Raw genomic sequence first — 25,115 nt, forward strand, 5'->3', positions numbered from 1 at the left:
ATACAATTTTATTTCTTTTCTACTTAGTTTCCCTATGTTATTTGTCAGCTACTTGCTAAAAGCTAGTGGTAAAATATCTGATTTAAAAAGGACACAGGCTGGGTGAAAGGCATCATAATAATTGTGAGGAGATTTGGTTTCTTCTTTTACAAAATATAAAAATAAAACATTGGTTCTACACCTCCTAGAAAGTATTTCTGTTGACTTGCAGCCATAACTCATTGTCATGAGGAGTTACAGATCTTTAACTCCCTTTTGAAGGAATTTGTATGCAGAAACTTGTCTGTCCTTTTCAGATATGTAACTACACCCCCACACACCCCCTGAGCAAACTCACAGCACTGCTGTACTAGATCTGGTGTCTTTGTGCCAGTCTGGGGAATCCTGTGGCACTATGATCCAGGGTTCCACACATTGGTCAAAGAATGGAGGCTCACAGCTCACACCTTGAGTCCTATGGGAAGAAGGAAATGCAGAGGAAGGCTGTACTGATCTTCTAGATGGGCTTTTTAATTACTTTCAATTTTTTTCTTTTTTTTTTTTTCTTTCCTATGCAATGCACCACCTCAATGCTCTCTCCCACTCTGTAAGCCCAGGCACACTCACCTGACAGACCATGTTTAAGACTGACCATTCATGATCTGTCATATTCTGCATGTGGGGGTCTTGGAATGAGACAGAAAATGTGCAGAAGCACCATGAAAAGTATGAGGGGGAGCAGGACGTAGGAGCCAATTAAATGAGTCACACACTCAATATGAAACACATCAAGAACCTCCTCAATCTCCTACCAGTGCTGCATATCCACAAAATTGGTTTGAACTATAACTCCTGATAAGTACAGCCTGTACTTAATAGCACTGTATCTATGAACAATTAAAGCCAAGAGTGAGATTGTCCATCTTCCTTTACCTCATGACTGATATTGCAAATATAGAGTATTCACAAATACTTTATATATTGCTGTGGGGTAGTATCCATGTTTCATTAGAGAATACACTGGCATGTTCGCTCTTTAGGCAATATTTTACATTTGCTGTAGGAACTCACTACATTCCATTATAATGCAAAATGAATCTGGTGTTCTAAAAAGATTTCCTGATTTATTTTGGATATATGAGAGAGACATGGTGTTCCAAGAAATAAGTAATGCCTGAGGGCATGCAAAATCACCTTTTAAAGTCCATTACCCAGGTTTATTTGCGTGAAGAACTGCATTTTAAAGGTTAAGTTACCTGTTATTGTAGAAAAGCTACCATACTGCTTTAAAATAGACTGCTCAAAGCCATGACAAATTAATTTCCCAAATGTCCTTCCCTTTAAAGGCTCAATTCAGTGAACCAATAACTTACTGTTAATTTGTAACATTTTCACAACTTCTGCCTACAGAATAGAAAATGAAAATAAATTATCCTCCAGTGCTTAACAATGCTTTCTTTGCATAAATATGCCCCGAAGACTTGAATACTGCTTAACAAGGTCTTTGGGTGTTTTTGAGATTTGCAAATTCAAAGACTTAAGGACCCTAAAAATGCACAAGGCATACAAAGCCACTGACACCTCTGTTTTTCCAAATTTTTAGATTTCAAAATCAAATCTATCTCAAAATAAGTTCTCAAAAAGAACTCATCTCAGAATGTTCATTTGTTTTTCATTCAATGTATGAAACACACCTTTGGATGGAGAATATCATGGTTTAAGCTCTTTCACTGTTTCAGAAATTATCCAGGACATAAACTGCATGTTCAGGAAGTTGTACACAACAACAGCACACAGCAAGTAAATTAAAGCAATTTGATAAACAGAGACATTTAAGATGTATCTGATGATCTTTTTCCCATCTTTGGTCTTACGAAATCCTTGAAAAACAAAGACATCTGAGAGGAGTGCAAGTAACAGCAATTGTGCCAAACTGAGGAACCGGTATTTTTGGTACTAAAGAAGCATTTGAAGGTAGAAAGGGCCAGAAGTCAGGACTATATCAACAAATAAAAGTAGTATAAAGCTTTTATTCTGAAATATACATAATCCTAATGAGAAGCTCAACTTTATGTTAACCATTCTTACTCCCTTTTCAACAGTACTTACCAGTTGATGGCAATTCTGAGGATAGAATGGGAAAAGATGGCACTGGTGGACAGGTGATGTCTTCAAACATCCCCCCCTAGACCTGCAGAGCTATGAAAGTGAAAACACAGAGTAATAAATATGTTTGAGTGACAGGAAGAAAAGTCAGTTCTGAATGCATAAGTATGGAGAGCGAGGAACCATTTGTCCAGGTACAGAGTGAGTATAATCTTCTCACAACCCCACGCTGGTCTAAAGACTCACTCATTTCCTTTGTCCTTAGTCTAATAAATAGCCTTCATTCAATGTGGAAGTAAAAAAGGAGCTTTTCAGCAGGAAAAAAAAAAGAAAAAAAGGAAAAAGAAAAAAAGAAAAAAAAGAAAAAAAATCAAAAGATAAAAAGGAAAAAAAAAAAGAAAAAAAGAAGAAAAGAGTGGTTCCTTGGTGACTGAGCAGCCTAGTGAGTAGCGCCCTGGTGGAACAAAATAGTTGTTCTCAGGGCACAGCTTCAGACTAGTTGGAAAGCAGAGCCAAAAGGAATCATAGAATCATTAAGGCTGGAAAAGACCTCAAAAACCATTGAGTCCAATGGCTTTGACCCAACACCACCATGAAAACTAAACCATAGCACTGAGTGCCATCTCCAGTAGTTTCTTGAACACTTCCAAGGCTGGTGACTTGACCACCTTCCTGGGTAATGCTCAACCACTGTTTCAGGGAAGAAATTATTCCTGATGTCCAACCTGAACCTCCCCTGGTGCAGCTGTAGGCCATGTCCTCTCATCCTGTCACTAGTTACCTGTGAGAAGAGATGGGCCCACACCTCACTACACCCTCCTTTCAGGCAGCTGTAGAGAATAAGGTGCCCCCTGAGCCTCCTTCTTTCCAGGCTAAACAACCCCAGTTCCCTCAGCTGTGCCTCATACAATTTACACTCTAGACCCTTCACCAGCCTCACTGCCCTTCTCTGGACTGACTCCAGTACCTCAATGTCTTTCTTGAAAGGAGGGGCTCAAAACTGGACGCAGGATTTCAGCCAATGCCAAGTTTAGAAGAGCAGTGACTGCCCTGGTCCTGTTGGCCACACTATTTCTACAAGCCAGGATGCCATTGGCCTTCTTGGCCACTGTTGGGGTCTCCCCCCCCCCGCCATGTAGCCCTGGGAGAGGGGCCCTGGGGGGGACGCACAGAGTTTCCCTGCCCCTGCTCAGCCTCGTTCCCCATTGGTTGGTTTGTGTTCCCTGCGCGGGCAAGGACCCTCAGCCCAGACTGTGAGGGTTCCTTGGCAGAGCTCCGGCCATGCGGCTGGAGAAATAAACATCTTTCTGAAACACCCATCAAGGGTCTGTCCATATCTATTTCTTTTCCACAGGCTCGTTGTCTGATACACGTGTTGCAGTATCCCCACTGTGACAGGCCACCTGGGCACAGCTGGCTCATGTTCAGCCACTGTCAACCAGCACCCCCACGTCCTTTTCCACTGGGCCAATTTCCAGTCACTCTGCCCCAGCTTGTAGCACTGCAGGGGGTTGTTGTGACCCAAGTCAGGAAGTTTTCTTCCAAACACTCCATGAATTTCCTAGACTGCCTCCTCTCTACTGTGGTGAGTTTCCAGCAGACATCTGGCAGGTTAAAGTCTCCCAGAAGAATAAGGACCAACAATCGTGAAATGTCAGCCAGCTGCTTACAGAACAGTTCATTCACCTCTTCATCCTGGTTGCATGGTCTATAACAGACTCCCACCAGGATGTCTGCCTTGTTAGCCTTCCCCCTGATCCCCACCCATAGGAACTCAACCTTATCATCATTATTTTTGGTGGCTTCACCTTAGTTGGATGCCAAGTACCCACCACACCACTCTATCACTCCCCCTTCCCAACCGAACAGGGAGAGAAAATAAGATGGAAAATGACTATGCACATAAGCAAAGAGAAAAAACCAATAATTTTTTTCTCTACTTCCCACCAGCAAGCGATGTCAGGCCCCTGCCCAGGAAGCAGGGCTGCAGCACATGTAGCAGTTGCTCAGGAAGGCAAACATTGTAAATAACAAAAGTCCCCCCCTTCCTCCTCCCTTTATTAGCTTTTATATCTGAGCTGATGCCATATGGTGTGGAATATCCCTTCAGTTAATTTGAGTCAGCTGGCCTAGTTGTGTCCCCACCCAGGATCTTGCCCACCCGCAGCCTACTGATGGGGTGGGGGAATGCTGAGAGACGGGACTGATGCTGTGCCAGCACTGCTGAGATGTAGCCAAAGCACCAGTGTGTTATCAACACCTTTCTAGCTACCAAAGCAAAGACCAGCACAGTGAGAGCTGCTATGGGGAAAATGAACTCCACCTCAGCCAGACCCAATAAATTATCCTAAGAGCAATTGAAACTTTCAAGTGACAGTTTTGCTTATCATCTGATAAAAGTCTTAAAACACTTGTCTGCCACAGCCATCCCTGCCAGACATGTTTTTTGTTCTCTCCATCCCCTGAGGCACTGCAGGATTCCCAGAATCACTCAGACAGGGCAGAGGACATGTTCTGCTTCAGGGCATGCCAAAAGTGTTAGAGCATTGACAGGACCAAGCATTTGTGCTTGTGTCTCACAGTGAAGTCCAGACAGGATCCATGGCCCACGTGTTTGCCGCTAAGGGGCTTGGCCCACTAGATGCTGTCAAACTGTTTGGTGTAGACTTTACTGAAAATATTGTGCCAGCTGGGGGAAGAGGATTCCCCTCAGGTAGTCACAAATCTATGGCTAAGTCCTTGTGCAACTTGCATCCCTGTCTTCTTCTGGGGGCTCAGAGTTCGTGCAGAGGGACTGCAGGCCACCTCTTCCAGCTCACTGAAGTACCCTAACCCCCAGACTGGAGTTACACTGGAACAGAATTAATTCAGGATGGAAAGGGGGAATCACAAAAAAGGAATGTGACTTTCTGACCATTTTTACAGTGTGATATCTAATGGCTATAATTCATGTAACCAGGTCTTAAACTGGAGGCTGGAAATCCTTCTTCCTGCATGAGGACTATGGGAGAAAAATCATGCCCTTGACAGAAGCAGAGTGTGAGAGGTGGAGGATATTCCTTTCTTTCAGTACCCGCCTCCCAGCTAATCTCTAGCCCAGTAGTTACACTGCTTGTTCAAGAAGGTATTGTAAACTCCCTGTAGCCAAAAGGCTTTTGAAAAAGTATTTAATGATCAATTTCATTATATAATAATGAAATAAACATAAAAAGTTTGCATTTAACAAAGAAACTTGATATTGAAGATACTAGAGGCATTTCTGTATTTGTGGGGGCTTTCAAGATCACATGGTAAATATTGTTATTAAAAGACCTTATCAAGCCCCTTCAGTCTGTCTGGCACTGCACAGGATGTGAAAACAAGCACTGAAAAGCTTTCACTCTAATGGATAGTTTGGTGCAGGGGCAGGGAAACACAGGCAGGATCCTGACGGTTTTGGAAGGAGCAGGCAGCTATCAGCAATTCTCTGCAATAAGAATCACTATTGGTGATGCCAGAAACCTTACATTCATAAAGATTATCAAAAGAGAGGTTTCACATCCTAATTAATGTACTGTCAGCATCACACAGCTTGTGCCCATGTATGATCAACAAAGATTTTGGATAGGTACTGTTTTCACATCAGTGCTATTTGGTAGAGGAAAGCTAAATACCAATTGTTCTCATCCAAATTAGATTTTTAAAAGCAATCTTCCTTGTAATTTAGTATGTAACAAGTGACAAAAGCACCTTTATGTTGTGAAACAGCACAAAGAATTAGATTGCATCATGCCATGTTCAAATTTGTCAGCATTCAGTGGGAACGAAGAATTGCTGGGCTTACAACCAGCTGTTTCCATACTTACAAGAATCCTGTGGTTCTGAACTCCTTTCAGACAGTTCGATGCATCCCTTCATTATGATTTCTCTGCTAAGTCTGCTTATGGGCAGATGGCCTCTCTCTGTAAGCTGATCATCATGATCATCGTGATCATCATGAAAGGATGATCACAACTCCCATCAATTTTCTGAGCATCTGGGCCCTGAGATCTCCAATATAAAAAGCAAATCACAGTCAGCATTAACGAGAAAAACAAAATTGAAAATCAAAATTCTTATTGCCTTAAGTATTGGACTTCACTTTGATCTCGATCCTGCCTTTCCCAGAGCAATTTTTACTCTGTCCAGATTTCATGGCTGGAATTTAAATAACTTAGCTACAAGCAATACTGTCACTTTGTATCTACCAGTCCTCCACACTTACTGAGGTCTGAACAAGCTGCAACTAAAATTCTTAGGATTTTAAAACCAGTTTCCTTCAATCAAAGTGTGCACAAAACTCACAAATGGACAGCTACTCCATATGCTACCACAGAAGGAATTTTCATTCCATAAGTAGGTCTTTAAGAAGAATTCAGGCTCAACATTTTCAGTTTTGAAAGCAGGGGAAGGAAGACTACAAAAGTGATTACCCTGTTCCTCAGTCTGTATTGGTAATGTGATCGACTTAAATTTCACCCAGTATTTTGTCATATCAAGGTCACCAGGAAAGTTTAATGGTTTAGTCTAAATGAAGACAACAAGCTTCTTTAAACAAATGAATATTCCAGTGGAGAGTCTGAAACAAATCAGTGTTGAATTGATAACATCAAGATTAAAATTACTTCAGTGCTGTATAGCCTAACTGCATAGAAATACAGAAATTCAGCACAAAATAAGAATGATGAATAAAAAGCTGAATTCTTATTTTAAGGTTGTGTACAAAAACTTTTTTAAATGAATAGCAATATCACCTATGTCTCACCAGGCTTCAATCTATATTGAAGCAGATGTTTAAGATATACCTTGTATTGTACTAAAGAATTTTAGTTTGCCTGTAGGGTGAATCTAGGACGAGGAACCCTTTAGCTTTATATGTAGTCAGGAACCCTCATATTAAAAATTACTTTTCTTTGTGCCCTTAAAATAAAAGTGTGGTTTGCAGCAGCTTTAATATGCAAGCCCATTTGCTGAGAACTGTTCTATAAACTGTCTGGATGACAATAAATCCCCGATCTCTGTTATTTGCCAAAGTAGCCCATGTTCAGTTTCAGTCTCTAAATGTAGGGTACTCTAAATTATGATGGAAAAGTCGTGAGAAATTTGGTCGGGGCAGGTTAAAACCAATGTGAAACAGAAGGAAATGTGTTCTTTGGCTTTCAGTTGCAGCTTTGTCCCTTCCTGATCTGGTCACACTTCCCCCATTTGATTTGCAGCAGTTCTCCCACAGATCCCATGGTCAAGAGAATCTCTGTACGTGGCAATTAATTTTAGATAACCCCTTATATCATTTGTTATACTCCTCTGCTCCGATCAAAGCCTAGTTTGCTATGGGGCTTCCGTGGGTTTTGACTATTCAATTAACAGGAGGACGGTTTTCTAGAGCTAACACCATGCCTTTTACATTTATCCGCCCCTTACGAACAAACACCCCGCGGTTCCATCTCCGCTCACGGGGAGTTTTGATCCATTTTTAACGAGGACCGTGTCTCGGCTGCGCCCTCCCGAAAAAGGGGTGTCCCTGGTGGCCGCTGCAGAGCCGGGCTCTCTGCCCCCCGCCCGGCGTCGAGGAGCTGCAGGCCGGGCTGGGGGCTGCTGTGCAGCGCAGGGGCAGAGCCCACTCGGGCGGCGGAGCCTTCCCGGGGGCTGCCGCCGCTCCGCCCCGCTCCGGCCCCGCTCCTCACCCGCCGCAGCCCCCGGGAGGCGAGGGGCGGAGCGGGGGCAGCCGGTGCGCTCCTCCCCCGGGGCACCGACGACTCGGTCCCGCTGCCGCGGAAGCCGCCGAGAGGGCGTCGGGGGAAGCGGCGTAGGGTCGGGTCGGCTGCTGCGCGGCGGCGGAGACCGGGAGGGCGGAGGCAGGAGGGGATAAAAACCCGGTCGCCACTCTGACTGGGAGTCTCCTGCCTTCCCTGCTCACCCTCCGCCGGTACCGAGCTCCGGGCCTCAGCTCCCTTCCCGGGGGCAGCGGGCCGGCACTGCCTGTGTCCGCGGGGGAGCGCAGCGGAGCCGCTGCCGCGCTCCCGGCGTCCCGCAACTTCCCCCGGAGCCGAGCGGAGCGCAGCATGCGGGGCAGGGGCTGCAGGCGGCGGCGGGGCCGGCATCGCGCTCCCCGGACATGAGGCGGCCATCGGAAGCTCCAGGTAACGTTGCCCGGCGGGGTGGCGGAGCAGGCATCCCTCCGGTAGCCGGGGTATGACGGGGGGCAGGGGCCGGAGGGGCAGGAGTCGGGGCTCAGAGAGGCCGCCGGAGCCGAGAGCAGCCCGGCAGCGGGCGGGGGAGACCCAGTCCCTGCCTCCGCCGCTGAACGGCGGCAGTGGCCGAGCCTGCCCGGGGAAGTCGGTCAGAGACCCCTCGGAGTGCCTGTGGGTGCCCCCGGTCCGATGCCGGTTTAGCTCGGTCGCTGGGCTCGCCGAAACTTTGCCCTCCGCCGACTCCCGGTAGGAACCTGGGGCTACAGCGGACAATCCCCGCCGTGAGACTGGCAGGAGCCCCCCAAATCGTAGGCAAGGGGGTTTCTGTGAAGTTTAGCCCTCAGATAAAATTTTGGAGGCGGTGAGGATCCTTCGCTGGGCAACAAAACTTTCGTAAGATTTGACATTGCTTGGAGACTGGTTACTGATACTGTAATAGGTACTGCCACTTATCGTTGCATTTTTTCTTAATTATTTGCTGATCTCCTTAGCAACTGAAGTAATTTGCAAGGTTTAAGCTTGGTTGCAGCTTGATTTGACAAAGTAACATGGTAAAAAAGGATGGAATTGTTTCACTGATGCATATTTCCCTTGTACTCTCTCAGAGGGATAAGAGCTGCAGAGATGTTGACTTCACATAGCTGGTACGGCTGTAAAAGGCTGTTGATTAGTCCAACTGAGGCTCTGTTGTACGTTACCCAGTTGCTCTTCTGTGTCTCTGTTTTCTTTAAAACAAGTGAGTTATGTTTTTGAAAAAAGTCCGTCTTCAAGGAAATTCAATCTTTACTGAAGGATTAGTGGGAGATGATAGTTTTATCTGGCTAAGGTTACTAGGACGAATTAATCTCTCATTCAGCATGATTGAGGTCTGGCCAGATGCTGGGCATAGAGAACACTCCATTTACCATGCTGATCTCAGGATCAGCTTGCTGCAAATATGATGTAAAGCCATTTTTTCATCACTGTTAGGTCCTGCACCAAGCATAGTTTAGCCCAGTTCAGGGATTTAGTCCAGTGTATCAAGATGTCTCCCAGATGTAGCTCACCAACAGTCTTTGCTGTTCAATCCATCATGTCACTAAATCTCATGGATTACAATGTTGGGGTAATCTATCTCTGTTCAGTCAGAGATGCTGAGTACAGCTGTCAGGAAGATTTGATGCAGAGAGAGCCTTTTCAACTCAAGAGTGATAAAGGCAGAGTAGAACCTGGAGACTGAGGTGAGGTGGCTGCTGTATGAATATTTCCTCTGACAGTATCACACACACACAAGGAATGCAAGTTTGTGCAGACCTTCTTTATAAATGTAATTTTTTTAAAGACTAATTGTGTAGGATGCCACTAGTCTGTATGTAATTAATGGCTGTGTCATGTACTTAAGCAGGATTCATAAAGTTGGGATTAAAAGCATGATATTACTTATATGATATTGTTGTTATAAATTAATAAAACCTCATTCTAAAAATCACTTTTGCTTCTGAGTTCATAAGGAACCTCTGTCAAATGTCATGCCAGAAAAAAAAATTGGGCAGTGAGAAAACATTAACACCTGAGCCACCATTTTTTTATTTAATATATAGTTATGTTTGACTAGTTCAGCCCTAATTCATCTGATATGTAGACTGGTATAGGGGAAGAGCACCTGTGTGGATGTTGGAAGTCAGTGCAAGGTGCAGGGATGTATAAAATGTCTTGTGGGCTGGTGAGACAGGGGCAAGACTCAAGAGAAGACTGTCACAGGGGATGTAGCACAAGGGAAGGAGGTAGGGGATGTAGAAATGATGTGAACCTTCCGGAGGATGAACTGAGATCTTTGATATTTTGATCTCTCTAGAGGCTCGACACTATTCCTGCAGTAGTACAGCAGGCAGCAGGGTTGTGTGCAAATATTTGCATTTTCACTGTGCAGAAGGTACCAACCAGATGTGGGACTATTTACATCACCAATGTACAGGAAAATGCTTTACAGTAGGAATAATATTTACCAGTCCAATTTTTTTAACAGTGAAAAGACTAATAGTAGTGTTTGCAAAATCATTCAGGTGAATTGTGATCTCCAGTCCAATTCACTGCTTAAAGTAAGAGATGTGCCACGTAAGGATTTTTCAGCAAAGTCTCAAGTGAACTGGGAGTGATAGTTTGGTGTACAGGTTCCGTGGGAGAAACAGCAGTAAGCTCGAAGGTACTTACAGAGGGTGAGAAAACTGGTGTAGAGATTATTAATGTCTTAGTGGGAGAGAGAGCCCAGAGAAAGGAGTGTTCAGAACATTAGTTGATCTTCAGGTGATAACTGATAGTGAGATTGTATGTTGCCTGGCATTCCCCTTTTCCATAAGCAGGTCTAGGTGCTCGTTACTTTAAAAACAAAACAACAAACAAACATCTCCCCCAGAAATAAACAAAGAACGACAACAAACATACACATTAAAAAGTTCAAAACCAAGAACCAAATCCTTAGCTTCTCTGGAAGTTTGATTGGTTGTAGTCAATTTTGCTCTGACCACAGAGGATTTTTGCTATGATAGCAGGATATGTCCTGCCTTTCCTCTCAAATAGTTAAGAAGCATGTGCACCATTACTATTCAGATGATTCATCTCAGGGAGTAATGTGTTTTTGGCACTGAACTTAAAATATTGCCCTTTAACATCACAAAGAAATTATTTCTTTGAACGGAATTCAAGAACAAAACTCCCAACCATGCCCTTCACTTTACTATAAATCAGAAAAGGTATTTACCCAGCTCATTCAGAAATAATGGTGAAGTACTTGGCCAAAGTCTGTTGGCACATGTTAGCTGATAGTATTCAATAGCAATATCTCTCTTGAGAAAAATGCAATATTGAAATTTGTAAAATAAGACTTCTCTAAGACATGAAGTAGTGTTACTGGGATGAAACAAAATGGTTCTTTAATATAGGGCTAATTGTAGGCTTTGTTCTTCTTGCCACTTAACACATTACTACCCAGAAATGTTTATGCAGTCATTTTGAGTAAGTTCAAATGATCACAAACACTATAAATATTTATGTTGAACATGCTTGGCTTTGCAGACCATCCTGGGTAATCTGTGCAGAAGATATGGGGAACACAGGTTGAAGAGCAAGTTGCAGCTCAACAGTCCTACTCTCCAAAAGAGCAAAGAACCTGTTGGGAATGTTGGCACTGCACTGTGAGTTGGGCATGCAAAGGAAGGCTTCTGTTCATCAGAGTACTCTCTAAATACTCTTGTGTGTCCTGTGGTATGTTTAGGATGTCTATAATTTGGATTTGCCCTGCCAGACAAGGCAAGTTATCTGAAACAATTTTCATTTTACAGCTCCAGTGAGCTTTGAAAATGGACAATCAAGTTTTCAGCCCTAGCAAACTGGTTTTGCTCCTTAGAATTCAAAGGTATTATGCTGATATACACCAGCCGCTGATGTGCATTTCCCCATGGGATTTGGTTGCAGACTAGCTTGGAGTTTCTGATGAGATAATTGTAGTCATGGACAGAAACAAACATGCAAGGTTATCTAGTGTATTAAACTTAGTAACCCTTACAAACCAGAGCATTGGTGTAGTATGTCCCATTTGGAGTATCTCCAGGATCACAGTTATATTCAACATGGGAGCTGATTTTTTTAATTGCCATTCACCTTGTTGCAAGTTCAGTTACATTAAAAATTAGGCTTCACAGCTTGCAGAATCAGGCATTCAGGTGTTAGTGGGAAAGGCAACCTTTGCAGCAACAGTTCATCTATTTTGTGGATGTTTTATAGTCCAGTCTTCAAGCATGTGGTTTTATGGTATGTAGTTTTCAGATGCCTTGCTTCATACAGAAGACTAACTAAAAGACAATTACTAAATACCTTTTTCATCTGTCAGTGTGTTTTCCTTGTGCCTTATGTCTGTATGCCATACAAATTCACACTGTGGTATACAATTATTTTCTGGTGGCAGTTTCATAGGTCTCACCCTCTAGAAGAACTTGTATCTATTAATTGTTGCTGTAGACTACCTAACAAAAGCAATTAAGTAAGGAGCTTAGGACTGGTTAAAAAAATATTCCTCTGGATTTCTAACTTTCCATTGAAAACCCCATGCAGTTAGTGGCTTCAGGAGACTTTAAAAGCCTAGAAGAATTCATGAATCTTGATATTTAACTTTAACTCAAACCAATCAATTTATTTTTACAATATTTCTATAGCTAAGATCATGTTACTATATCCTTTGTGTAAACAGGGAAGCAGGAGAAGCCTGTGCAGTCTGTGCAGATAGGGTCAGACTCTGTGCAGAAGTGCCAGATAGAGTCACAGCATTTTGGCTCTCATCTCACCACTTCCTCAGATCAATCCTTCCCAAATTTAACATGCAGAGGTTCTTTATTTCCTAAGTGCCAAGCTGGTGGCTGTAATATGTTCATTGTTTTGTAATAGTCACCAATTTACATAGTTTGCCTGATCTCACAGGAATTTTGTGGCCAAGGCTAGGACAGCTGCAGTTCTCAGGATTTACTAAGCTCTTGATGTAGTCACCCTTTCTTTTCCCTGTTCTTCCTCAGAACCTATGCACAATGTCAGGAAAGTTTTTTGGGGGAAAATTTAGCAATCATGTAACCAAGGACTGTGTATAAAATCTGAAATGGCAAGAAAAATGTAATTCTGACACTATATTTTTGAGCATTTGACTTGGCAGTCTTGCCAAGATCATTAAGACTCTTAATGGTTTGGTTTTTTTTTTTATGCAAACATCTAAAGACAATGTATATATAAGTTCTTGTGAAAGGTGAAATGTCCCATTCTCCCATGCTGCCTTCATATTTCTTAATTTAGTGGGTCATTAGAAGGTTCAGCTCTTTAGTTTCATAGCACATCTTCTACCACTTGACTTAAGAGTAGATTTGTCAGCAGAATGATTGCTTGCCAGATTGGCAGAGGGTTACAGAAGAGGGAAATAAAGAACTGAGGAGGAGTGAAAATTTTTGCATTTTGCATATGTTAATTAATTGGATCGGTAATCTTAGGTTCTTAAATAGCAAATGTAAATTCTCTGGAGAGGTGTGCTCTAAGGTTTACCCCCTGAAACTCGTTTGTCTTCTGCTTAGTCCTTTTCATTTGCTTTACACCCTCCTCTTCTGCTTTTCCAGTCTCATATGCCTTAACTGACTTCTGCATCCTCAGACTACCTCCTCCTCAGTTTCTTCAGTAACAGCAATGATGCTCCATTAGCATCTACCTCCCCTGATTTTGCACTTCCTTCCCTGTGTATCTCTTACCCTTCTCTTCTCTGTCTCCCCTTCTTTCACTGTCCCTCTGCCCTGCTACCCTCCACCATTTAGGTCTTGATCTTAATGGTTTTTTTCCTCAAGGCTCATCTTTTCTTCATCCATCTTGCATCACTGGAGAATACAATTTCTTCTTTTATTCTGCTTCTTTCTATCTGAGGCTGCTTCTTCCTTCTCATCCCACTGTCCACAGGCTCCTGGCCATAGCCACTATCAGCAGCACAGAGCAGACATTGCAGGGTTTGTCCTGCTCAGAACTGCTCCAACAGGTGGGTGAGATTGGAGAAATGCGTTTGAGGATAATAATGTGGGAGCTGAATACCACATATGAGCTCTGAAGGGGTGACAATAATCAATGTACATGAACTCTCCTGTGAATTTACTGATGAGCTCTAAACAGGTACCAGGGAGAAAAGAATAAACAGAAATGTTCATTCCTCTGCTATGTATGTGTACATTTTCTCAGAAGATGGCAAAAAGCATACCCCTTAGCACAGAATCACTACTGTGTCAAATCTTACATCCCTGCTTCAAATACTGACTCTAAAATATTCTCGGAAAAGAGTATGGTTGGGGTTTTTCTATCTACATATGAGCAAATTTTTTTTTTTTTTACTAAGTTTTGAGAAACAGCTGACTCATCCTTACTGAATGTTCCCAAAACTTGTGCCTGAGGTAGGCACTAAGCATAGATTTCTTCCTCATTACTTATATTGGCAAAGGTAGAAGTAGAATACAAAATATTTTTATTGAACAACTTTAATAACTTTCAAAATAGGCTGTTGCTACCTGAACCATAAGTTACTGAATAAAAAAAATAGAGAAAAAGAAAGAAATTCATATGACATTTAAGGCTAGAAAGTCTGAGAAAATTCTTTGCTTGAAAACGTGTGACATTTTCTGATAGTAAAGAAAAGCATGTTGTAGCTGCTTCCCACTAGACAAGAAAAGAAACATTTTAGATTGAGGCTTTTTCTTTCCTCTACTGGGAATTCTGTCGGTGTTGGTTTGGAAACAGGTAGCGGGTGCCATTGCCAAGTCATGGCCCACAGAGGAACCTTTCCAATTTTTTTTTCATGAACTGTCAGAAATTGCATTACTTGGTCCAAGACTGAAGAATAGTTGCATTCTTTTTGAAGACAAAAAATACTGTATCTCCAGTGTATATATCTATATATATATATATTTACACATGAGTGCAGAATTTCATGTTTACATAAAACCAGTGTTAAGCTTACATCACCTTAGAACTAGGTTGTACCGTTAACTGTATGAAACCCAAAGGATTCATTCTGTGTATTTTTCAAAAGGCATAAGAAATCAGGCAGAGTATGAATGGTAAATGTTAACGTGCTGTACCTCTGTATCCCTCTTTTGACAGCAACCAGTGCAAAGCTAACTGCACATGTAATCTGTGGCAAGGAGCACTGGGAGACAGCTAAAGGGCAGTGACAATGTCTTTAAACTGGCGGACACTTCCTACTCGACTCGGAGTTTTTAAAGTGAACTGCAAAGGACTCGCATGCCTCTTGGTCTTCACCGTGAGTGTTTGTGGCAGTGCCCCGGGGATGTGTCCAGCAGCCTGCATCTGTGCCAGTGATATCGTAAGCTGCACAAATAAGAACCTCACTCGAGTGCCAGGAAATCTTTATAAATGTATGAAAAGGCTGGATCTGAGTTATAACAGAATTGGGATTTTGGAGCCTGAATGGGTCCCAGTGCTGTCTGAGAAACTGAACACTTTAATAGTCAATCATAATAGCATTAGCAGCATTAGCACTGGAAGCTTTTCCACAACTCCGAATCTGAAGTATCTAGACTTGTCATCCAACAGCCTGAAAACACTGGGCAGCCCTGTGTTTCAGGAGCTAAAGGCGCTGGAGGTTCTCCTGCTGTACAACAATCAAATAACACAGATTGAGTCTTTAGCCTTTGGAGGATTGTACAAATTACAGAAACTGTACCTAAGCTACAACTTGGTCTCGCATTTCCCACTGGACTTATACGTTGGAAAACATAAACTGACAGACCTTGTGCTGCTGGACATTTCCTTTAATCACATCCAGACGATGCCTATTCAGCGCCTGAGTTCAGTGCCAGCCAAACAACTTAGTGGAATTTATCTTCATGGCAACCCATTCTATTGTGACTGTGTCCTGTACTCCATGCTAATCTTCTGGTATCAAAGGCACTTCAGCTCTGTGGTGGACTTCAAAAATGAGTACAGCTGCTTGTTGCAGTCAGACCCAAGAGGTCAAAATAAACTGCCTTTACTGCACGACAATGTTATGAATTGCTCTGAAAGTACTGTCAACAGCTCTTTCCAAGCCTTTGGGTTTATTCATGATGCCCAGGTTGGAGACAGGCTGATTGTACACTGTGACAGCAGAATCAGTGATACGGGCACACAGTTCGTGTGGGTTAGTCCAGACAATACATTGCTGGAGCCAGACAGGGAGACGGATAACTTCAAAGTGTTTCCTAATGGCAGCCTGGAGATAACAGAAGCCCAGCTAGAGAACTCAGGCCTGTATTCCTGCATTGCGATAAATAAGAAAAGACTATTAAATGAAACCATAGAAGTCAGAATAAATGTCAGCAATTTCACAGTGAACAGGTCCCACGCTCATGAAGCATTTAATACAGCTTTTACCACCCTTGCTGCGTGTGTGGCCAGTATTATTTTAGTACTGCTGTATCTCTATCTGACCCCCTGTCCATGTCAATGTAAGGCGAAAAAGAAGAAGAGGAAGCTGAACCAAAGCAGTGCCCACTCATCCATACTGAATTCTGCACTGCCGCAAGAGCTGCCAGCCGACGAGAAGAAGGCTAGCACTGGTAAACGGGTGGTTTTCCTGGAACCCGTGCACGAACCAAAACAGAGTCAGAATGGGAAAGTAAAACTGTTTCCTAATGACAGTGTCATTACAGAGAGTATCTTAAAAACTACTCGAACAAAATCCGACTCTGACTCTGTCAACTCTGTGTTCTCAGATACACCTTTCATGCCGCCAGCGTAGTTTGCTGCCTGTGTTTGTATCGTGCAGTTCCATTTCTGAATACCTCCTTTGCCTGTAGCAACCATCAGGACAAACAAATAAAAAGAGATAAAATGTTTTAAAAAAGGTATGTTTTGTCAGTCCTTGAACTGCGTCTTCTCTCTGTGCAGGCCATGCAACAGTGATATCTCATTTGGGAAAAGCAAAGAGCTTGTCATTATTTTGAATGTTTTTAATGCAAGCTTAGCCTTAGTTTTACTCTCTGGTCCATACACAGCAATTTCTCATGCATGTTTAGAGACACTTTCAGTGCATATAGCTGACTGCAGAGGCAGAGGCTGACCCCTATGCAACACCAAGTCATGCTGATAACTCAGCTCTTCTGAAGTGTGCGCAGAAGCAAACTCTCATGGCTAAGGAGAAAAATGTCCAGACTTTCTGCAATTCCTTTCACAGGCTCATAAAATCTTTACATATAATCACTAGGGGAAAAAAGTCATGATTTTTCTTGGAACGCCTGGCACAAAAGGATTAAATTTGCTACCAAATTTACCCTAGTAGCACTGGGTAAACGTTTGTGGCCTTCAGCCAATAATATATTTGCAAATAATTTCTTGAAAATATTAAATGAAGGGCCTTGTAATCATTTTACTCAAAACTTAGTAATGAGATTACTTGCAAAACATGCTTGTATTTGTTTATAAATATTTCATGTGATGAAAACAGGTAAAAGTAAACATGCTACCTTTGCAGTTGCCTTAGTCAAGAAATGGTAGTTGTCAGGCATGAGGACTTACACAATCAGCAGTCACTAATTAAGCTGTGATAACCCGATTGATTATAACCAGCTGTCTTAACCTCCACTGCTCACTGTATGCTTGGCATCACATGTGGCAAAAAAATCTGCCACCGTCACCAGGGCTCCTGCTTCATCTTAGGGGTGAGTGGCTTCTCTTCAAAGATGATTGTGAAGTCAGGGAAATATTTTAATTCATTACTTCAGTGGCACATGGTTTCTGCAGCCTTATTAAATTTGCTTCCTGAAGTTTTTGCTTAAAAGGGGAAATGCAGTATTTGGACAAACTCATGAAAATATAAAAGACTTTATACACTGTAAATTCAGAAAACACTGATTTTACCTAGACCTGGCCCTTGTCTTGTATGTACTGCTTTCTTTCTTGCATGTGTCACAGTCAAAGTTTATGAGTCTGGTAAAACTGCCCTGGACTGGTCATGCAATGTAAGTTGCAGGAAGCATGTTATTGTAATGAGCATACTGGCCTATTAGCTTTTTCTTTTTCTGGTCTATTAGCCTTTTCTTTTTCTGTTATATCTGCGTTTTAGTTGCTTTTTTTTTTTTTTTTTTTTTTTTTTGGCTTGCTTACCTTTGGGCTGGGCTGGACTTTTCCAATCTTCCTCACATTAACAAGCAGCAACTTTAAAGGAATTTTCCAAATAATTACAACTTACCAAAGACAAGTTAATGGAGCATGTCTGTCTCATTCTATTTTGGGGGAATATACTGAAAGGGTAAAGGATAAACTAAATCAGACTCAAAGGGCTACATGGTATGGCAACTGTAATTTATTTTCGAGAAGCTTACTGTAACAGCCACTTGCCATTTTTTGTGATTTATTTTGAGAGGCATGTCAACATGCAAAAGCTTATATCTGGCTGAGCCAAAGCTACCAGCAATTGATTTGCTACAGAGAAATCCTGATGTAGCTAATTGTTTGAAGACAAGCTATGTGACAAATAGATTAGCTCAGGAAACAGTGTCTCTGTATTGTGCACAAAGTATGTGGAATTATAAAAATGCTGGAGATTTTAACTAATATATTCAGGGAAATAGAAAATGGAAATTATTTTTCTAGGTAGAGGATAATAAATATTGAGGAGAGGAAGATGACCAGAAGTTTGTGTCTTTTATTTGTACATTTATCTGTGTAAATTTAAAAATAGTTTCTGCTGTCAAGCAGGTTAGGTTCCTTTCATAAAGCTTTTCCCTCTTTCATCTGCGTGCATGCAATAACCCAAAATCTATATTTTTATGTACAAAGTATGATGGAGAAACAGTGATTGTCTTTGCCAAAATCAGGCTGGTCATCTGTCAGTGTGGCAAAGGTTTGACATTGTCTCCTTCTCAAGGATTTTTTTTTTTTTTAAGATTTAACTAAGCTGCCTGATTTCCTAGTATTTTACATGTATGGTTGGTGAGTGGGTAGATGTCCTCTGTGTTGTGCAAGGAGATGATCAGTGACCCAGGGCCAAAAGGCTGAAATGGTGGTGAGGCAGAGGGGGAAGCAGAGAGACAAGTACTCCGCAGACACTTGTACAGATCACTTACAGCTCTGGGCAGATGTTATGCTCTGTTGTCGTACATGAGCTTGATTGACCCAGATTTCAGTGTTTACACAAGAGCGCTGATGGTCAGTTCCAAATTGGACAGAAAAAGAAAACAGGCAGTTGTCAGTATGTCTGGGAGGCAGACACTCTTCTCCTTAGCAGCTACAGCTGAGCAGGTGCACTCCACTGCTGTTTCCAGCACAGGGCAGTGGGAGTATCACGTATCGAATTCACTGAGCATGTTAAATCTGTATGGTAGTCCTAAACAAAAAAAAGGTAGAGATCCTTCAGCCTTTCCTCCACAGGGCTGCTGCCCTGCAGCAAAAGCATGGGGATTTGTGGGATCAGAGTAATCCTGACAGATGACTAGAGAAGCTGAGCATTGATCTAAACAGCAGATATTCACTGTGACTATTAACTGTGTATTTTACTGACTCCTTCAAAGTGCTCACAGTTGACACCACAAGTATGAACAAAGTGGTAAAAAAAAAGAAAAAAGCTTTTGAAAAGAGATGGCTTTTTTGCTGCTTCTTTACGTTACCATAGCCTCATGAGTTCAGTAGGTGCAAGTTTAATGAAGATTTTTAATCATTAATGAATATTTATCATATAGCACCAACACCATAATCCATAGCCCCAGTCCTCTCTCATCTTGGAAGGCTGTGGAAAGCCAATGCAGCTCATCAGTTTCTTTCTTTCCACTGCAATGTGAGCCCCGCCAGGGCTGTGAGCAGGGAGCCAGTGCTGCCCTCCAGCTCCATGGCCTTGCAGCATGCTGGTTGTCACATGGGCAGGAGGGGCTGCCCAGATGCCACACCTGCAGCTCCGCTGTGCTCTACTCTCCTAGAGAAGCTTTGTTGACAGGCCTGTCCTACAGCCATGTCTTTCCCATTAGCCTGTGTCCTGGATCTCCCTGTGATGTTTCCAGCAACTACAAAAAAGGTGAATGATATTTTTAATGCAGAGAGAGCACAGTTCTGTGAGGCACTGAATGCTCTGGCACCAATCCAGACACATCTTAAAATGGGTTTGCAGTAAGGCAGAGGTACCAAGCTACTGGCAGGAAGTCTATGGCTGGGGGTGGGGTCACTCACTGCCTCTGCAAGATGCCTGGAGTAAGATATTCCCCACAATGCTCTGATAACTCCAGGTGCTTTTGCTCTCCCTTGTCTTCTTTCCAGTGCCTGAGACCATGCCACACAAGGTCATAGGCAGAGCTCTAAGGTTTAGTTTACCACTGTGTCTTTTTTGGGGGCTCCTTGGAATATACATCCTCCACCACTTTAATGGTGATAAGCAGCTTTTCTCCTACTCAATGGCCTATTGCATTAGTTCCAGCTGTCTCATGGATCAAAAATAAGGGTAGCATCTGCAGGCAGCTCTGGGAAATTGTGTCCTTGCCTTTGTCTGGTTCCAGTACCACACATGCCTGCAGACATCAGCTTCTGTGGAGTGTGTTGGAAACAAGTCATGTAAAGCCAGCATGAAACCTCTCAGGTCAGTCCGGAGTGCAACAACAGCAGCTGCACAACCACATCGTCCCTGTGTTCTCTACCTGTAGTGGCAGGAGACAGGTAAAGCTGCTTGCTGGTCATCTCTTCTGACCTTGATAAGATTCAGTGTCTGACTCAGACCACCTCACTAACAATGAACACGTACAGTATCTGACTACCCCTCAAACACACTGAGCAGCTGCCATCCATGCTGGAAGCTGAGGGTGAACCAAAGTGCTTTCCTGACACCAGCCTTTACCCTGCAGTTGGTTTTGTCAGCCAATACTATGTGCTTTTAGCCCAGTAGTATACCTCCTGCTTGCCAGGCAAGTGGTGCTCCAGGTTAATAATGTGTCTATCTCCTTAACATCACTGCTTCGAAAAAATGGGATTTCTAATGACTGCTAGTTCTTGACAGTGTCAAAGAACTAACAGATTATATAGCTCATTCTTCTGAACAGCTAAAACCCTAGGGAAAAATTGTGATTAAACCAAAAACTTTTAATTCCGGATTGCACAAGATGATTTCTTCCCTCTAGAGTAAATCCACCCTGTTCAGAGTGCTTTTATACGTTGTCTAAAGCTTATTCCTACACACCCCTCGTGTCTCTGAACTGGGTGAAAATAAACCAGCCTTTATGGGCCACATCATATATTGTGGTCGTCTCTAAAGTAATGCAGCAATGACACTCCCCGTGAACTGCAGCCACTGGCCATCCCACCCAGCACACACTTCTGTTCTCATCTTCAAGGTTGAGTCGTTGCCATTTGGCCATGGCAGGTGCAGGGACCTTTTCCAGCTTCTTCCTTCGTAGTTTTCAGTGTAAGGACTGGCTTCCTGAAGACGATTTCTGGGTGTACTGCAAAGCTGCTGTAAGGGATTACTTGAATTGATAAATTAACTACTTCCAAGTGGCTTCTAAATAGTGAGAGCTGACATTGGTAAGTAGGAGCTCAGGATATACATTCAATTTACAGATTTAGCAATTTAGATTTTACTTTGTTTTTGCTCTTTCTGGTAGATAGTACTTGAATCATTAAACATATAGAGAAAGAGAATGCATATTTAAGGACTTTTTTTCTTCTGATACTCTTTTTCCATTTGTCCAGTGGGGCTCAGGTTTGAATAAAAGGAGAAATTTGAGGTTGAGGGGGATAAGGAAAGAAGTAATTTGATCCAAAGTTCACTTGATATTTTAAAGGGCTAATATCTTAGCTCTTGTCTTCAGTGGGTACATGTTAAAAATAAAAAAAAACCCACCAAGCACTTATTACCTAATACAAATTTAATGGGTATTTTGTAGGTTCTGTATGTTAACAGAGTTCTGACAGTAATAAAGCTATGAAAATGATCCATACAGAAATCAAAGCGTAAGAGTATTATTAATAGTTGTTTCTGAACAAGGGGCATCCCAAATTTGCTGAAGTGGTCATATCATAGAAAAAAGGACCATACATCTCTTCCTTACTTAAAAGAAATTTCTAATATTAACATTAAAGAACTGAACAGATGCAATGGAGAAAGTATTTTTCTTGTGAATTACTGGTTTAGGTTCTGATTTTATTAGGTGGATTCTTTGCCTTGTATGAATCTATTTTCCTTTCCTTTGCAGAACAACGTAATTAACTGGAATAATATTTTCTCATTTAGTTCTCCTAATGAAGTCTACATTTAGTAGGGAAGGCCGGGAGGGTCAAGAATGATATAATCAGCTCAACATCACCGAGATGTCAGGAAAAGTTAGTTGTGGATTTAAGTATTCTTTGATCAAACAGATTATTCAGGCATAAACCTATGGGTTGTTTTAATTTAACTGATATTTTCTGTCTCATTTGAATTAATTCAAAATGGCATATTTTAGGTTTTTTTAAAGGAGAAAGACTATTCCTGCAACATCTTGCATCAACTTAACTAAATTGATATAGAAACCATCAGTGATGTGAAACAACTCTGTTAGCGTAAAGTAACTCTGGTGTATAGAGAGGCTGTCCAGTCTATATGAGTATTTCTCATGGCAGCCAGGGGTCAGCTGCATTTCCTAGGCAAGCTCGAGCCAAACTTCATTATACAGACCTTTCCTAGAGAATCAGGAAGATGTTTTCTTCAATGAGATTAGCTTAACAAACTCAGTTGCAATCGCTATTTAGACCTTACCACAGATCCCATTTTGAATTCAGTGCTTTTATTTGCACTTTTGAACTATGCATGGAACATAATAGGCTGCTGCAGCATATATTCCTGATAGGGACATCAGGAGAGGGAAAGAGCAGTTGAGGGCGAGTGAACATGTTTGTTTGAGAGCTGCATAATGTGCTACGCTGCCAATTTCTCTCCTCAAGAGTTAATGGTCCTAAAATCAAAATACTCATCAAATCCAAACCAATTTTAGACACCCTCTAGAGAGGGGCAGGAGGCTCTGATATGTGAGAGCCTCAGCAAGTGCTGCCTTTGCATAAGAAAGATGTCCTTTCACAGAAACAAAAGGATTTCTAGCACTTTCCCTGGTAGCTGAGGTGATGTTGGCAATAATAGACCACAAAATAAATTAGCTCTGATAAGCACTGCTGTTGCCTGGAGCAGCTCAATTAGCCTTTTGCCTTTGGAGCAAGGGTTTATAGCGCTAGATAGAGCCTCAGACCAGGCAACATCTGACTTTTGTCCTCTTTGCTCTTTTTACCTGACACCAGAATCAGAGAGCCACTGGATTTGTTATATGTATTTATTTTACGCGAGTATTTAGAACAAACAAAATCTTGAGCCTTTTTCCAGGCAGTCCACCACTGCCTGTAAAAACACTGGTGGAAGGGAAACAAAGCTTTTCACCACTCAGATATGTAAGTCAAGGCTGGATCCTGTTGAAGGAGGTATTTTGCAAAAGAGCAGAGGGTATACTTGCTTCTCTGACCTTGTTCTGCTAAGCAAAAGTTAATATATTTGAGCTATTGCCTGAAATAATTTCAAATCTGATTTTTTAAACTGCGTTCATGAATGCAAGTGAATGACATTTGTTGTTGCAACTGTATCAGCTGATTTGTAATTTGGGGATGAAAGAATTTTGTTTTCTCTCTTCTCCTTCCCTTTTTGTCCATAAAATGATAATGCAACTCTTTTTCAATGCATGTGTATCCCCTCCCCTTTTTATTTTCAAGCATGGATAATCAGCCCATATAATTTAAACAAAATGATCATGTTGCGGTGAATGGTCTCTGTGATCCATATTTTCTGTAGAGATGAGCCAATTTGTTGAGTATGCTGTCCTATATATCATTTCACATTTTAAAAGTATATTTAGACATGCTGTTATTATTGTTACTACATTTGTGGCATGTAATTTTTCTAAAATTTCCTTCCCATTACAGATTAAAAAAAATGCAGTAGGATGTCAGAAAACACTGCATTTACTAAAAACAGTCATTTTTGTCCTTTAACGCTGTAATGTTTTGTCTTTTAGCAGTCCTGCCTAGTAATTCACACCTAATGCGGAGTCAGAGGGCTTTCAATAGCACCTGCTTCATATCAGTTGTGAAAACACACTTCTTCCCTTCACATAGCAAGGAAAACACTTCTAAGAGTGTGGAAGATACGTTCTGATCAGTTATTCACTAAGAATTTTATTATAGGGTTGGCAGTGTGGCTCTTGGCATTAAAATTTCATATTAAAGAAAACTAATTCTCATTAGTGCTCCGTGTGGAAAATTGCTGTTCCAAACTGCTGTTTGCTGGACTGGTTGTGATGAATTCCCAACTCAGTCATGTGCCTGTCACCTCGTCTAAGTGCCTGGGAGTGATAAGAATGCACATGGCCAGCTCTCCAGCACGGCCAGACCCTGTTCCTTTTATATTCAGCAGGGAGAATTGTTGGAAAGCATGCCAGAAGAATCAGTGTGCTGTGTACTTGGCACATTCATGGTGATTTATAATTGCTTCATAATAAAGTGATAGAAGGAAGTTTTAAAATTCTCATCATTATGATGCATAAAAATGTTATAAAGCTGTTCTGTCATTATTATGTCATTTTCATATTCTTCAAAAATATCAGTAAACCTCTCACTATCCAGTATATACAACAGTATCCAGTTAGGCCTATACAAGATACCATGGGCACTGGTAATAAGTCAAGAGTTACGGAGACATTTCCTGAAGCTCTGCTACAGATTCTGCTCAGTAAGGCATAACTTGTAAAATTTATGCTCATCTACTACAAGGAATTGAGGACTACACTAGCTTTCATTATCTGTGTGGTTATGTCACCTGCTGTATTATGCAGGGTGCATTTCACAGTGATGACGTGTGTGAGAGGGCCCCTCTTTCTTATCAAAACTGTTCAAAAGCAGACTGAAGACTAGGCCTCAGAGGAGTGCTGTTTTCTTACTGCCCAGAAGCAATGAGCTTCTTTTGTGGAGAGCGCAGGCTGCAATTTTTTAAAGATAGAAGCATTGCAGTGGGAAAATTTTGCCAGAAGAAGAATACTACCCTTTGAATTAAAGGTGGTAAAATAATGTTCAGAAGTCAAAAGTGAAAAACAAAAGCAGTACCTGAACCTCTCTAGGGGCTCAGGCTTTTGAAAATATATTAAAATTTTATACTGTCTTAGTAATTTTCTCCTGCATAGAGAACTGCTGTCTTAATAAGGCAGGTGCAGATCATTCATCCCACAAATAAGACCTTACACGTGGACAGAAAAGTACTTTCTGGTTATCTTTAATTGTCACCACATC

The 25,115-nt window shown here is 41.9% G+C and overlaps 1 protein-coding gene and 1 long non-coding RNA gene across 6 annotated transcripts; one reads left to right on the forward strand and one right to left on the reverse strand.

Moving 5' to 3' along the window:
- Positions 1–280: 280 nt before the first annotated feature.
- On the reverse strand, positions 281–6,712 carry LOC121659450. The gene is made up of 3 exons (XR_006014334.1): positions 5,931–6,712; positions 2,089–2,178; positions 281–454 (listed from the first exon to the last, which is right to left on the reverse strand). It is a non-coding gene; the product is annotated as an uncharacterized LOC121659450 (long non-coding RNA).
- Positions 6,713–7,810: 1,098 nt separating this feature from the next.
- AMIGO2 (adhesion molecule with Ig like domain 2) lies at positions 7,811–16,687 on the forward strand. 5 transcript variants are annotated; one of them, XM_042017900.1, is made up of 4 exons: positions 7,811–8,243; positions 11,346–11,464; positions 13,752–13,827; positions 14,940–16,687. In XM_042017900.1, exon 4 carries the CDS (start codon positions 15,013–15,015, stop codon positions 16,576–16,578), a length of 1,566 nt encoding a protein of 521 aa, XP_041873834.1. In that variant the 5' UTR covers positions 7,811–8,243; positions 11,346–11,464; positions 13,752–13,827; positions 14,940–15,012; the 3' UTR covers positions 16,579–16,687. The 5 variants fall into 5 exon arrangements, with proteins under 5 accessions (XP_041873834.1, XP_041873836.1, XP_041873833.1 ...); XM_042017899.1 differs by lacking the exon at positions 13,752–13,827 and adding an exon at positions 8,900–9,030 and having other exon boundaries at positions 7,812–8,243; XM_042017898.1 differs by lacking the exon at positions 13,752–13,827 and having other exon boundaries at positions 7,812–8,243.
- Positions 16,688–25,115: the final 8,428 nt, after the last annotated feature.

Source organism: Corvus kubaryi, unplaced genomic scaffold, assembly GCF_017639235.1.
Source record: "Corvus kubaryi isolate FWS band 111438036 unplaced genomic scaffold, C.kubaryi_AGA036_p1.0 137, whole genome shotgun sequence".
NCBI lineage: Eukaryota > Metazoa > Chordata > Aves > Passeriformes > Corvidae > Corvus > Corvus kubaryi.